This window comes from Crassostrea angulata, chromosome 1 (genome assembly GCF_025612915.1).
Source record: "Crassostrea angulata isolate pt1a10 chromosome 1, ASM2561291v2, whole genome shotgun sequence".
Lineage (NCBI taxonomy): Eukaryota > Metazoa > Mollusca > Bivalvia > Ostreida > Ostreidae > Magallana > Magallana angulata.
Genome location: NC_069111.1, coordinates 31895859 through 31910893, shown reverse-complemented (window position 1 = coordinate 31910893; position 15035 = coordinate 31895859). Strand labels below are relative to the sequence as shown.

The 15035-nt window shown below is 30.8% G+C and overlaps 2 protein-coding genes across 2 annotated transcripts; both read right to left on the bottom strand.

The window, feature by feature from the left end:
* Positions 1–5327: 5327 nt before the first annotated feature.
* On the bottom strand, positions 5328–7156 carry LOC128179205 (uncharacterized). Its single transcript, XM_052846614.1, has 3 exons — positions 6967–7156; positions 5918–6091; positions 5328–5710 (listed from the first exon to the last, which is right to left on the bottom strand). The coding sequence occupies exons 1-3, from the start codon at positions 7154–7156 to the stop codon at positions 5550–5552; spliced, it is 525 nt and encodes a 174-aa protein (XP_052702574.1). The 3' UTR covers positions 5328–5549.
* Positions 7157–11554: 4398 nt separating this feature from the next.
* LOC128179222 (conodipine-P2-like) lies at positions 11555–13524 on the bottom strand. The gene is made up of 2 exons (XM_052846615.1): positions 12894–13524; positions 11555–12252 (listed from the first exon to the last, which is right to left on the bottom strand). Exons 1-2 carry the CDS (start codon positions 13074–13076, stop codon positions 12025–12027), a joined length of 411 nt encoding a protein of 136 aa, XP_052702575.1. The 5' UTR covers positions 13077–13524; the 3' UTR covers positions 11555–12024.
* Between the last annotated feature and the right edge of the window lie 1511 nt (positions 13525–15035).

Here is a 15035-nt window from a genome sequence, read left to right as displayed (position 1 = left end):
AAACTGCTCGATATCTTTTTCAGACTTCTTGAAATAAGACGGTTAACTTCTCAATTGCATCCATTTTTAATACCTTTGATCAAATAGTTGTGTAAGCAACGAATGTTGAAGTTAAATGATGTGGCATTCTAAGCAAAAATAAATTGCAAACTGTTCAAACAAACCGTTCAAGCAGGTCAAAACTTGTTAAAGTGTATACTATAGTGCATACTTTTTGTCTCAATGAGACTAAACATTTGGTATGTTCAGTATTTTTTCTTTTACTTAAATATCTACATGCATTTATTTATTTATTAACAGTAGTACTTGAAGATGACATAGGTTTTATTTCTCTCTTTGCGTCTGTCCATCGGTCACTTTGTCAAATATTTTAATACTTTTTATACTCCCGCTCCAAAGTATATTTCTGTCCGTAACAACGTTTTACCGCAGGAGCTTAAATTTTTAACACTTTGTGTAGGTTTGATCCCTTGTTGTACCAATCAAACGTCATCTTCTTGTTGAAAGACGACTTTGTTTTTTAGCCTAATTTTTAAACATGTTTTCGTCAAAGAATTCTTAGCAACTAGTAATTGTAGATGCTTGGAATTTTCACACTCTCCTTGTGAAGCTATGTCATACGGTAGGATTTATTTGTTAAACAACTATAACGTCATTTTCCTGTTAAATGTCGACTTCTCTTATTTGGTATATAAATTTTACAGCAGGGGTTTCACTTTAAGCATTAACTCACATATATTTTATTTTTATAAGCTTTCTTCTAATAATATATCTGTATAATTTCACTTATTTCTGCTATTTATATTTAATTCCAAAATGCTTCTTTGAGTTTCTGGAATTGGATACAATTAATTCACTGAACTGAGTTTTATAGTCAATATTAAGGTCACATGAGACATACAATACATTCAATGACAAGCATTTCATATTTATTTGAGTCCACTCAGGATAAAGTCAATGATTAATTAGATTTTTTAAATACGCTATCTGGAATGAATGTACTTTTTCGATTTGTTTCAATTGCGTATCAGCCTGTACATTAAATTATCGTACAACACTAATTGCGCAATAAGGTTTTTTCGTTAAAACAAAAACCACGTAGAAACCCATCCTCACAATGTCAGGGGTCCTGAGTCCACTCGTGGCCGTGAATGGACTCAGGATTCCTGACATTGTGAGGATGGTAGAAACAAACTTCTGCGATAATATTGCTGCATAAAACGGTGAAGCAAAAAAAGAAAAAAGATTTCTTTTCCTGCTTCAATATAAATTTTCTTTATCGTTGCATATAATACTTTACCTTTAAAACATAACGTTGAATCAACAACAGGCACGTAGCATCAGGGGGGGGGGGGGGGGGGGGCAGGGGGGGCCTGGCCCCCCACTTTTTCTCGCAGCAACAAATTTTTTAAAATTTACATATAGAAAATTGAATTACCATGGAGTTGCCCCCCCCCCCCCACTTTTTTGGGAGTATGTAAAATAATTGATATGAAAATAACACACACACACGGATTAGGATTTTGAAGATTTTTTGGAAAGTTTAAATTTCCTTTTTTTTTTTTTTTGGCTTGTCGGGATTTCTTGAATGAGTCTGCCCCCCCCCCCCCCCCCCCACTTTCAAAAAACGATGCTACGTGCCTGAACAAATCCTATTAATATTTATTCATAACATTGTTTTTTTTGTGTGTTGAGACCAAGTTTTGGTTTTTTAAAAATACAAAACCCTTTAATTTTTTTTTCAAACAGATCCCGCATAGAGATGAATCTAAAGTTTCTATGTAGTAAACTTTTTAAAACTCTTGAATTTATGCAATTATATTACTTAAAGACCTTTTGTGAATAAAAAGACCGTATTGATTTTAAGATCCAATGGCCAAGGTCAAATATCACATTTTGTATTGAATGGTTTTCGGATGATTACACTTGTGTGTTTCTTTGAGGTTTTGAAATGAATGAAAATAAGCATGCTTAGTTTCGATTACTTTAGGAATGCAGGAATTTTTTCAGGTTATGAAAATGCTAAGGTGTTAAGTTGAGATGTGTAATTACCTATTTAGTTGAGTTTTATCACATACTTAGTATGAAAGTGAGAATAGATACAAGGATTTAATTTTTTTTTAAGGTGTTCATGTTTATTAGTTTTAAATTTTTTGATACGGTACCGGTATCACATTTGTGTAAACAAATTTAAAAATGAAGCGTTTTAACTTTGTGAGGTTTTTTTTAATTTTTTTTTTATTGGGGATAGCGGAGGCTGGACGGATAAGCGTATACATTGGAAAAGGCGGTGCCTGACCGCTATGAGAATATGGTTAATTAAAAACACTCAATATAAAAATGTGTTTTGTTACAAAGTAATAATTGAAGTATTACAACTCGTATTATACATAATTATGGTGGTAACTTTTTGTGACACGATCGTAATCAAATGGTTTGCATCAGTCGGAAAGATAGGCGCGGAATGTAGCTTAGAAATAGTGCTTCGCCATTTTTAGAGAAGCCTTAGATAAGTAATATTATTAAGAAGTAATATTTCGTGCTTCAAGTTTTAGTAACTGTACAAATTTGTTGAAATTTAATCGCTTATTGTTATTAAATTTTGAATAATCATTTTCATTTTTTTGTTGATCAACTTTGATGGTTCATGTTTTTTTAAATGTTCTTTACCTGTCACCAGTAAATACGAGAAAAAAAATGAGAATCTGTCATTATATGTATGCATATAGGTGAATACACGGTTATCCTGGAAGCAGTACTAGTGTATACATGTCCTTTAATTCAACACATACATGTACAAGAAAGTATTGGTTACACACAATATACTAATAAATGATTATTAATTTGCATGTTTAAAAAATGTTTCAACGGAAAATCGTTTAAACAAATATATGCAAATTTAGCATTTATGGAATTGGACCAAGATTTGAATGCATATAAACAAGATAGAGAAAAAACATAAACATTTTTGTTTACATTTTTCCTATTATTTCCTCGTTGTGGCCACAACTCTATCTTTTATATAAATTTAAGGCCATATTGCGTGATACTCTAACAAATTTACACATGCACTTGTTTCCGCGATGGTTTACCCAATGGTATATTAATAATAACACATTGGTATCTAACTCCGAATTACGTAGAGTTCTTTTTCTTTGACTTGCAATCACCTTTTTCAACAGTAAAGCGACCATTCTCTGCCTTTAATAAGGAGCGCCCAACATCGCTTTCCGACTGGAAAAAGTCGTTATCATATGCCATACGTAGAAATTAATAAATAAGGAATTAATTCAATATTTATTTGTTTAATAAGATATAAAATGGTTTGGGGCAGTTTACGCTTTGTAAACCGCGAAGCGGTTTATAGAAAAGCGTATACTGTTTCAAACCATTTTATATCGTATGAAAACTAATAAATATTGAATTCATTGCTTATAATTTAATTTTTTAACTCTTCATTGTAGATAAAAACGGTCATTTGACCTTAAAAATGACGTTAAATTGTACAAAATTCAAACGTAACTCAGGCGTATTAATACGTTTATGACGTTAGTCTTACTATGACGTAGGCAACATTCTTAATACGATATAAAATATTTTTTTAGCCAATCAGAAAGCGCGTTACAACCAAAATTAAATTATTTACTTATAAAATATTAAAGTAACTGAAAAGTAATTGACTGCCAATCTTCAGTTGTTGCTCTTTGTTAGTTTTCTTAAAAATATACTGCTTAATTTAGATTGATTGAATAACAAACACTAAGTAATGTTGATTTTCACTTAAAAGGTTTCTTTGAAGCATAGCTTTTTGTATTTACTCTTAGTGGTATGTGTATAGAGAATTGGACTCAAATTTACCTACTTAACATGATGTCTTGTATTAAATTAACAAGTTATCCATTACCAAATATCTTTGCAATGTTGACTGGGATCAATAAACACTTCTCGTTTAAAATGGCTTTATGCCAACAATATTGAGAGAAAAACAATACTACAAAAACAAATTTGCATTAGAAACATGACAAGTTATGTCTGTTTTATATTTTAAAGGCATGTAGACTATTTTCCTCTTTAAACTCTTGAAAACCACATTAAAAGACCTTGTTCTAGGATTCTGGAGGGTGAAGGGTATTTAAAAAAAAAACTTCCATGACATCAATGTGTTCAGTAACTTCACCAGTTTAGTTACATGTGTAATCATTATCTTGTCACATGGGCTTTATCTTTTTTAATCACTATTCAAGAGTTATATATATATATATATATATATATATATATATATATATATATATATATATATATATATATATATATATATATATATATATATATATATATATAATTGATGGGGGGTCCCAAAAAATTGTATCAGATGGTTTAGTAAGAATACTCGAAAAGACTGCATTTTTTAAAACTTTGTACAGTTTTTTAATGTTGATGGAAATCAAATGTTAGATATTTATCAAAGACTTTATGTTAGTATATGCCAAACAACACAACTTTTTTTTAAAACTACTTTAGTAAAATTGGCAGGTGAAGTTCACAGTGGACAAAATAGTTACAACAATGGGGTAGCTGACAACATGGTATACCTAATCAAAATGATACACCTTTCTTTCTTGGGAAGTAGCACACTATGCTATTGACATAATTGAACAGATATTTGACTATATGGTTGCATTGCATAATTTGGATTTGCTTTTACTCAAATATGATATCAAATGATATATATTTATTGAATTGTTAACAAACAACGCACGTCGCTAAGCAAAGTCCAGTGGTCAAAGTTCATATGAGGTCATCTTTAAAAGACAAGAGTTATCATCCGAATTATCTCCCATTACATTTATTTCGATTATTTTGAGAGAAAAAATCACACAAGAGATTGCTTTTAAGAGGATCAAGACACGATTTGAGATGGAATTTTATTTTTTATGCATAAAATAGTTTACTTGTAAATTTTGAATGATTAACCAAAATTATAATGGTAAAGTTAAGTAACAAGCGAGATATAGAGGTAAGAATTCAATGTTATGTAACAAAAGGTCACGTCATATATTTGTTTATAGTTATTGTATAGAAAAGAAACAACTATTTCTTTGATAAAACGACTTGTGGCAAACTGATTCAATGTCTTCATATATAATATTATCAAAAAAGAATACAACATCTGATTGAAATATACATATTTTTAAAACATATGTAAACAATCACAAGACTCGAGCTTTGTTTACAAAACAAGGAATTTCAAACTTTGTATCGTGCTTCAAACTCGATATTTAACTTTTTACATTCTTACAAAGCATGAAAAATACCCAAATTAAAAATTCTGGTCTCTAAGAATGAATAAAAAAAATTGAAATTCTTTAGCTCAAATCGTGTCTAGGTCCTTTTAATAATGACATTTTTAATTTAAGCGTCTCTTATGAATAAAAATGAAAGTTTTGATCCTTTTAAATAAAAAAAAATACTGGAAAGCACTAAAGATTCTAATGTAGTCTTATCTTAAATACACATGTATTTAAAAATTCCTTAAATGTTTTTGACATTCATTCTTTCATTATTCCGACTAGCATCACACCTCCTGCTGCAAATGCCGTTATCATTGCAATGATACTGAAGGCAAACGCAAAATGATAGTCAAAATCAATAGTGAGAAGGTCATTCATTTTCGCTGCATAGACTGCTACTGCTATCAAAATGAAGATCCCTGCAATATAGATAGAATAAGGTTTCATTCTAGAAACTTGTACACAAATGCAATAATAATGTGAAATATCACAATCCTCTACTTAATCTTAATTAATTGGCATCTAAATTTACTTGCTACACAATGTTTGTTTGATATCATAAGCTACATTTTTTCTTGAGTTTTGTTTCTAAAGAGTGTGTGGTTATTTAACATTGTCTATGTCACTCAAATGGGTTCTATAGATGTTTGTTCCTCCAGCAAATGATGTTCCTATACCGGCGAACAGGACAGGCTTATTGTCTTTCATGACGAAAAGTTTCAGAACAGTCATGACAACAGCGACAATCAACACAAGAAACCCCAGAATGCTCATAGCTTGTACAGCTTTAAACCAGTCTTCTACAATAGAGTAGGAAAGTAAAGTAAGGATAAAACATCATCTTTGTTGTTTATCATTGATTTCCCAAGCACATCCTTCAATGTAAATATCAAACCATTATTTTGTTCTTTGCTCTTTGGTGTTACTAAGTAAGCAAATGCATGAAACTGAGGTTCACTTAAGCAAACTTTTAATTTCAGTCATACGTATAATTTTACTTGCTGTATTTACATTAATTAATAAACAAGATAAACGATATAATGTAAACGTTGATGTCCCTATGTTGATTAAAAACTGAAACACAATATGATTGATGAATTCTCAAATGAACAATATCAGACATGTTTCGTAGACTGAATAGGTTAAACATGTATATGTCTAGGTTAAACATGTATATGTCTACGCGGTGTGAAATATCTCAGTTATCATGCATTTGCAAAACGCTCTAGCTAGCTAGAGCTTCCAATATATTTTCCCATCAATAAGTAAAAACTCTGATTAGAACTGTGATTCTCGTTCAGAAATGATTGTACAAAATATTTAGGTAGCTACTAAAATATGCCAATGTTTCAGTAGACGTACAGCGCGCCCGAAAAGAAAATGAATAAATAAGAATCCGTAATTTTCAAAAAAAAAAAATTTGTCTTGAGATACTTAAATGATTTCATCTAAACTTTGTCAGTTACTTTTAAATTAAGAACCCATCAACTACTAAGAGTAAGTAGGTTTTAAACTAAGTAGATGATTTTACTTGCTGATCAAAACGGTCAATAGAGTCGTGCTCTATTCGCATGTCAAACTTGATTATGTAAGTGCAAGGTTTTAAGACTTGAGAAGCAAACCATATGAACAAGTCCTACAAGTATATTTCTGCCATTTTTGTGATATTTTGTACCTTTATCATCTTTTGTATCTGTACATGTTGCTTCCTTTAATTCTGTGCATTCCTTCCACAAACCGGAAAAGAACTTGCCAGTTCTAAATTCCATGTAGACCCAATACGGGCTTGCCAGACCGATGATTTGGAATACCAATGCACATATAGTCAGCACGAGTGCCACTTTTAACATCATAGGGGCGTCCATGGCTAAACCTGCTGGTCAGTATGAAATACTTCGTCAATTTATCTGGCTGATGCATCTTAGACATTAAGATTTTTTATAACGTTCATAAATAAATGTATCAAAGTTGTGCGATAATCAATATCACGTAATCATAAAAGAAAATACAATTTGTCTATTTAATTGTATGGACACAATTTTGAATCATTTTTTATTGATTACAATGATTTAGTTCTGCATTTCTTATGATCACCCAAAGTTCTAATTCAAGCTGATTTTTCTATCTGTTAATTTGTTTTGAACTAAATAAACAGTTGCTAGAGTTTAACACATTCATTTAAGACCTAAAACTGAAAATTTCGTTTCAAAATTCAAAATCAAACCAACAACATGACCAGAGCTTTGTTTACACTCCAAAGAATTGTGAGCTCTATATCTCGATCGCTCATAACTCGATGACTGGATCTTAAATGTTGGTTGATTACTAGCAGTAGCTATGCCTTACCGAGGTGATGTAGACATTAAAAACAGGAAAATAAATTTTTACCAAAATTGTGACCATGTCTCTTTAATATATGATAATCAAAAAGATGAAAAGTAACTTTTTTAAATGCATTTACATGGGTCAAATGCTGCTCCGTCATAAATAGTTGAATTTTGAACTAAATGCACCAAGACATGATATCATATCAAATTTGATTTTTAATCTGAATTAACATTTTACAATTACTTAATGTCTGGTTTATTTATGATAACAAATGAAAAACCGATTTAAAGATTCAGCATCGATATCCCGTTTGATGATTGCACTAGTTTTCTGAATATTTCTATAAGAATTATAAGTAAATGTTTTAATATATTGTTATAAGCTGTTCCAGGTCTGTTACGTTCAACATACGACACAGTTCCTTTGTAAATGAACTTTTCATGATGAATTTTTCACTACCAAATTTCTATCAGCTGTTCAGTTTTCCTCTGTTTATCTATTTAGAAACAGATTTTTCTTTAAAATACCCGTTTCAAAACTTTAATCTGAAATTTAAAAAAAAAACAATAAAACTCGTTTAGTACGAACACGGATATAGCGAATTCGATATATCGAATATATTCGATATAACGATATAGAGAAGTTTTCTTGAGTCTCCGGTAAAATTCTTATCAAATCGTTGCAAAATTTTACGGTTAATATGACGAATTTACGGAATTAGCGTACTGATTTTGAGTCCCGTAGAGATGAATAATGACGGAATTTAACACTTTTATAACGAATTTCTTTACAGTTTAAAAAGCTTTCAGTACCATTTAAGGTCAGACGACACGTTCCTCGAGAATCTTTTTTGTATCTCCTCGTAATAAAGAGTTCCAATAAAATATATTAATTTTTTAATTACTTTAAAAATGATCAAATTTAACTTGAATTTGGTTATATGTGTACATGGTCGAGTGGTTAAAATCGTGGCCGCTCACTGCCAGAAGTGTATAGGTTCTAGAGGTCGTGAGTTCAAAGCCCCGCCCCGGCGGAGATATAGTTCTAATTTAGTGAATTTCTCTGCTGTAGATGTATTTATTTTTATATCAGCAATTCAAGTGTATTTTCAAGAAGATTATATAGGAAATTGCATACTCTAGTATTTTGCAGAAATGCCTGGTAAGGTACCCTAATTTTTTGCAAGAAAGCTTGTCAAAGTAGTAGTAAACCATTAACAAATTCCTGGAAAAAGTTATCTAAAATTGAGGAACGTGTCGTCTGACCTTAACATAATAGTTTGAATGAATTTATTTTTACATAAGTTCTTCAATTTACAATCCGATTTATAAAGGTATCAAAAAATGTATATTCATTCTAAGCCTCAATTAGCAAAAATTGTAGTCTGGTGAAAGAAAACATATACATTGTGATTTCGCTATAGTTATTATTACGAATTCATTATACGTATATAACGAATTACGGATATAACGAAGTAATTCCATTGGTCCCTAGGACTTCGCTATAACCGAGTTTTACTGTAGTATTTTAAGCATCATAGAAAGTATATACGGGCTATAAAGGTAAAGATTTACTGTGATTGACAAGATATGACAAATCAATCCACAGGGGAGAAGTGTAAACTCCATATCTATTATAACTATTTCAACAAAACATACGTACATAAACATTTTGAATTTACCTTTTTCTATGTCTGTTTCCGCAGTAAACTAATTGCTTTCCCATGCTGATGAATACCGTTTATAGTATTGAAATCGCTATAGAAACAGTCAAAATATTTTGAAACCACATTTATTTTTAATGTTTCCCTTAAATTTGATAGATAACAATCTTTTTTGTAGCATTTTTTTAAACTTTTGCTTTAACATGCTCGAATTAAAGAACGTCAAGTCGTGTGATGTGGAAAATTAAGACAAATTTAATTGCAAATATTTTGCACTATTCAGTTGTTGAACAATTTTAAATTTTCTGATCATTATCCATAAACCTTAGCATACTGCTTACCCATAATGAGTAACATTTGATTATAGCCGACACATGCAGAGCTATAAAGGTATCTCGACGCTTACGTTTATTTTTTCAATAGTACATCCACTGTTTCAGAGGTACGTGTATAAAATTTATTTTCGAGAAATGTTGTACGGCTAGTTGCTTACCGGTCGAGGCATTCATATTGCAAAGACTACCTTTTCACAGGCACCATACTGTGTGAGTGATAGATAGATAGATAGATAGATAGATAGATAGATAGATAGATAGATAGATAGATAGATAGATAGATAGATAGATAGATAGATAGATAGATAGATAGATAGATAGATAGATAGACAGACAGACAGATAGATAGATAGATAGATAGATAGATAGATAGATAGATAGATAGATAGATAGATAGTTAGATAGATAGATAGATAGATAGATAGATAGATAGATAGATAGATAGATAGATAGATAGATTTTTAAGCTCTTCTCTAAAACCGCATGGCCGAACAACCAAATTTGACACAAAGCATTCTTATGGGGAGGCGAATATAAATTGCAAAAATGAAAGACCAATCTTAATTCAAAGCGGAGAAAACCTCGAAACTGTAGAAAAGGGGGTGCATTTTTAAAAATCTTCTTCTCAAGAACTTCTGAGTCAAATTCAATGTTATTCAACATGAATAATCATTATGGAAAAGAAAATATAAATTGCAAAAATTAAGGGCTAATTCTGTTTCAAATCTGAGTTATTACGAAAATAATGATAAAGTAAAGGCGTGTTTCAATCAATTTATAGCTTCAGATTCGGTATTCCATGAGTCTTGGTAAAATGGGGGGGGGGGGGGGGGCAGAACGAAAATATAGAGAATTGGAAGTTAACAATGTATCCCTACCAAACGTTAAGTTTAATATCTTGCGTTGAATTTCTTATTCTGGGTAAAAATAGTATTCCATAAAGGTCCAATGTCAAAGATTACGTGTAAGCAAAAATAAGTGTAAAATTCGAATACTTTACAATATTTATTTTTTCTTACTATTCTGGGGGTCATATGGCACAATATCTTTTGAACGCACATTGTTGCTCGGATGAGCGATGTGGACCCATGGGCCTCTTGTTCATGATAGTGTCTATATTAATATTGTTTTAAGTTTTTCTTACTTATTCAAAAATCAATCAAATTGTGTATCAGTTGAATTACATGAACAAATTTTCCATAAAATCAAGTTTGAAGCATGTATCTTTATTTTTTATTTTTATTTTTTTTTTTGTAAGAAAGAATTGGAAATACAAACCTCATAGTTCTAAATACAAGTTAAATCTTGCTGAAATTTTATAGGTTAAAGCCAGTAGTTTACTTATTTAAAGAGTACATATTTTTCATTAAGCAGTTCAAAAAGTGCAAGGTTCCTAGATTAGTTTGAAGATGAAAGTTTGGCGCATTGTTGGTGTTTTCATCCAAGTATATTTAATTTTTTGTGATTTTTATATAAAACTTTTTTCTCTCGTTATAAAAACACCCCAATTTTCTCATTAAAAGGCTTATCAAATCGTTTGTATGTGAATTTGAGGATAGATACGAGTTTATTTGAAATTTTTCACGATCATTGTCTGTCTGAGGTTTTAGAAGCTGGAAGATCGTAGCCAGTTTTAGAGTCTTCTGATGACGAAGAGATCGATATATATACCCTAGCTGGTATATACAGATTATGACAGAACTTGAAACCTACGTTATATGGATTGTTCCATAATTTTACACTTGAATCTTTCTCCTTGTTCATTATATTGATGGCTAGCGAAAATGATACACCCATAAAAATTTTTGTTAAACAATTATACAGCAAAGAGTGCAATCCATTTACTTTATCAAACTATTTTCTTGTTATCTTTCATCCGCTTTTGTCTAGACGTCATAGTTCAAACTATGTGGGAAATTGTTCTCTCTCTCTCTCTCTCTCTCTCTCTCTCTCTCTCTCTCTCTCTCTCTCTCTCTCTCTCTCTCTCTCTCTCAGATGCATTTGACAGCATGCCTTTGATTTTGGGGAAGAGTAAGGACGAGTGAATTACTGAAATATATGTATATATGTTAGTACATGAAAAGAAAACTAACACTTAACCTGTGTTGAATTTTATGCGCGTTGTGAAAATGCCTAAGTTTACATGCAATTATAACGTTATAACATGAATGATAAAACAGAAAAAATTTTAACCTTCTATTGCTGGTTTCATTCTTGTGTAAACTAATTGGATTAAATTAATAAAACATGTTTGGCTTCTATTTGTTTTTTAATCTATACCATTAATAGTAACATTTGCTTTCATTTAACCAATTTAACACTTTTTTATAAGCAAAGCATAAATAATATCATTTGTGTAATCAGGTTTTAAAAAATTATTTTATTGGTTTCATAAAACAGATTACTTTTATTTCAGAACACACTTTTTTACCCACGTGGAAGAACAATAAGGTGGTGGCTTCTGTTCAAAGAAAAATACGCCAAGTTTGTGAACTGCTTTAAAGTATAGTTTGGCGAACATGGTGCACGGTCCCCGAATCAGCGGGTTTTTAATTTGATTGCAGGTCTTCTTCATGTTTGCTTTGAATTGGTCATCGCAAAACGCTCTTGTTTTCAGGAAATCTGCATGTCTAGCCTGTCAATTAATAATCATTACTAGATTAGCTTCACGGAATTTACATGCAACTCTCTCGAAATATCTTTTACATTTGTATGTTTGAAATATTGGCCATAGACATTCTTTTGCAATTGACATTCAAATGTGGGGTAGACCAATATATATTAATAAATATTCCATAGATATTCCTAATTAATTTTGAAAGATTAAAGGTTACAGTACCAGGCTAATGGATTATTGTCCAAATATTATCTGAAGAGCAGTCATCAATTTTAATGCATAAGTTGGCAAGATCAGTAACTTTCAATTGAAAAGGGTACATATATATCTTGAGAGCTCTAAACAGTGATCAGACTTAAAATAATATGTGACCATTGATGGATGTATCCTATTAATTTTCAGGTGAAAATGTCATATGCCTGTATAACTTTAATTTCATTTGTATTTGTCTGGAAGAAAGGGTAAGACGTAATCCACAAACATTTCTCTTTGAACATTGAATAGCTCCCGGTTCATTTATTACAAATGATATATAAAACTTATATCAGGTAAACGTATATAGACATATTATTGTACGACTAGGTAATTTTATGGCGTGGATTTTTAAATTTCAGTGTTTAAAAGCGATACAAGATAAAAATGTGCATAGTAATTCTTACACAATTATAGCAGTGATCATGCTTGTTACAGGCTAACTTGAATCTCTCCTTGTAAAAGAAGTCAATTCCAAATGGAATGGAACACCCGTTAACCCATCCCTCGATTGCTTCATTACAGTTTTGTCCGACAACGATGAAAGGAAACAGAAACGGGAGTGTGAAAATTGAGAGAATGGCCACCATCGCCCGGAACAACTGACTGGAACAAACAACAAAAGCAGTAAATGTCCGTGCAGATCCGGAATGATTCAAAAATGATTTTCTTTATCAAACTTAAAAATAACGTTTTTACATGTTAAGTAATCATAAAAAAAAAATAAGGAATTGTACAGTCACTGTACTAACCTGTACACTGAAGAGAGAATAGGACACTTTTCTTTCCTTCGATAAGGGGGTTATATTTTTGTATTGAGGGAATAAAACAGATCTAATACCAATGAAAGTCATATAAAAGTCACTAACAAGTAATAAAGTGGCGGATATTGTCTCTTTATTCGATTTACACATGGACTGCGAGATCAAGGATTACATGCATAGAAAATAAAGGTTTACAATGTGCCTTATGTAAATGTATATTTTCTCATATCTTGATATACATTTTTGAAAGGATAATAAAGGCGTATATTTTGGTGTAACAAATGATAATAAAGTATATTTTGTCTTAATTGTTGCCTTTCTACATGTTTTTTTTTATTTGTGTAGCTGTAATTTTAGGTCAAAAATATGAAGAGGGTAATAGTAATTTTTTTATTTAATTGCGCTGATACGAATACAGAATATCTCAGCTTTAGGGCTGAGGTATGAAATTCCTACCATTATTTGAAACCATTATTTCTGCAATCAAAGATGAATTTGTTGTTTGACATAATAATAATAACGTGCAGTATGTTCACAAAAGTATCTTAGGACTATGTGCGTCCAAAATACGTCCAAGGATAGTCAACGTCTGAGTCTAAAGTATGTTTCTCGAAGCTTTCGTAAACTTAGGAACCGTCATTTCTTTGTCCTTACTTTAGGATAACACATATCTAGTTCTAAGATCATCCTAATTTAAGGTATCCCACTCCTCAATGTTCTTGTATCAAGAATTTCTTGAGAAGTATTCTATTGAAATCTGTAGACAAAACACACTTAAATAATACAAAGATAATGGGAGGTCAGTGTTCATCCCTCTGAGTTATGGTCAATTAAATTTGACCTTTTTGCACCTAAAATGCGATTTCAGCCTGATTAGAATTTGTTGTCAGAATTTTTGATTAAGCAAACTCTTTTCTTAAAATGTTATTTTTAATTATGTACAAGGTCACACTGAATAGAGGGATTACGAAAAAAAAAATGGCATGAAGCTGCATAAATGTTTGTTTGACCTTTTTGCACTTAAAATAGACAATTTTTATAATAGTTACAATTTGATTTGAAATAAAAACATTTTGAATATCAAGAATTTTAGAAGATTAATCCAGTTTGCCAACATATGTATTCAGTATCATTTTGACATAATAAAACATGGGGGTCAGTGATTTCAAATTTTAGATACATGGCTTCAAAGGTAAAATTATTGCAAAATTTGGCTTAAAAAAATTCGGACATTTTCTATATATTTGCATGATTTTATACTAAACGTCTATTATTCTTTCAAAATTTAGTTTAGTACAAGTCATAGAGAACCTATAGAACATGTCACAAACCTATCAAATGTTAAAAATGAAAATAATGAATAAAGTATAATAAAAAGAAAAGTATATTGAAAATTCATAAAATTGCTTGTTTCTGTCATATTCGACTAAAAAACCTTCCGCACGAGAAAATAGTTCCCCCCAAAACTTGTTCGTTTCTTGAATTCAAATGGATTTTCTTTACGAATGTTGTGTAATTAAGATCGATACTTTAGCCACTGAGCTATGACGATATTCAATCAAATCGATTGGTACAAACCGTTTAAAAACACATTTAAATCGCCATCTTGTGACGTAGTGTCTAAAATGTATAAGGAGTAGTGAGATAATTTGAGCATATCAATTTCTTAAAATAAATTCACCTCCACTTAACAGTATAAAATTCCCATTACATGTATTTGATGCTTTAGTTAAAATACAACACTTTGATCAACAGAAAAATAATTTATCATGATTTTATCTTGAT

Excerpts from the sequence above, each read along its gene's own strand:
- LOC128179222 (XM_052846615.1), bottom strand. The coding sequence starts at position 13,076 with ATGGTGGCCATTCTCTCAATTTTCACACTCCCGTTTCTGTTTCCTTTC. Across the intron at positions 12,253-12,893 it reads ATGATCACTGCTATAATTGT|GCTAGACATGCAGATTTCCT; the intron begins GTAAGAATTACT and ends ATTAATTGACAG.
- LOC128179205 (XM_052846614.1), bottom strand. The coding sequence starts at position 7,156 with ATGGACGCCCCTATGATGTTAAAAGTGGCACTCGTGCTGACTATATGT. Across the intron at positions 6,092-6,966 it reads AGATACAAAAGATGATAAAG|AAGACTGGTTTAAAGCTGTA; the intron begins GTACAAAATATC and ends ACTCTATTGTAG. Across the intron at positions 5,711-5,917 it reads CATCTATAGAACCCATTTGA|GGATCTTCATTTTGATAGCA; the intron begins GTGACATAGACA and ends TCTATATTGCAG.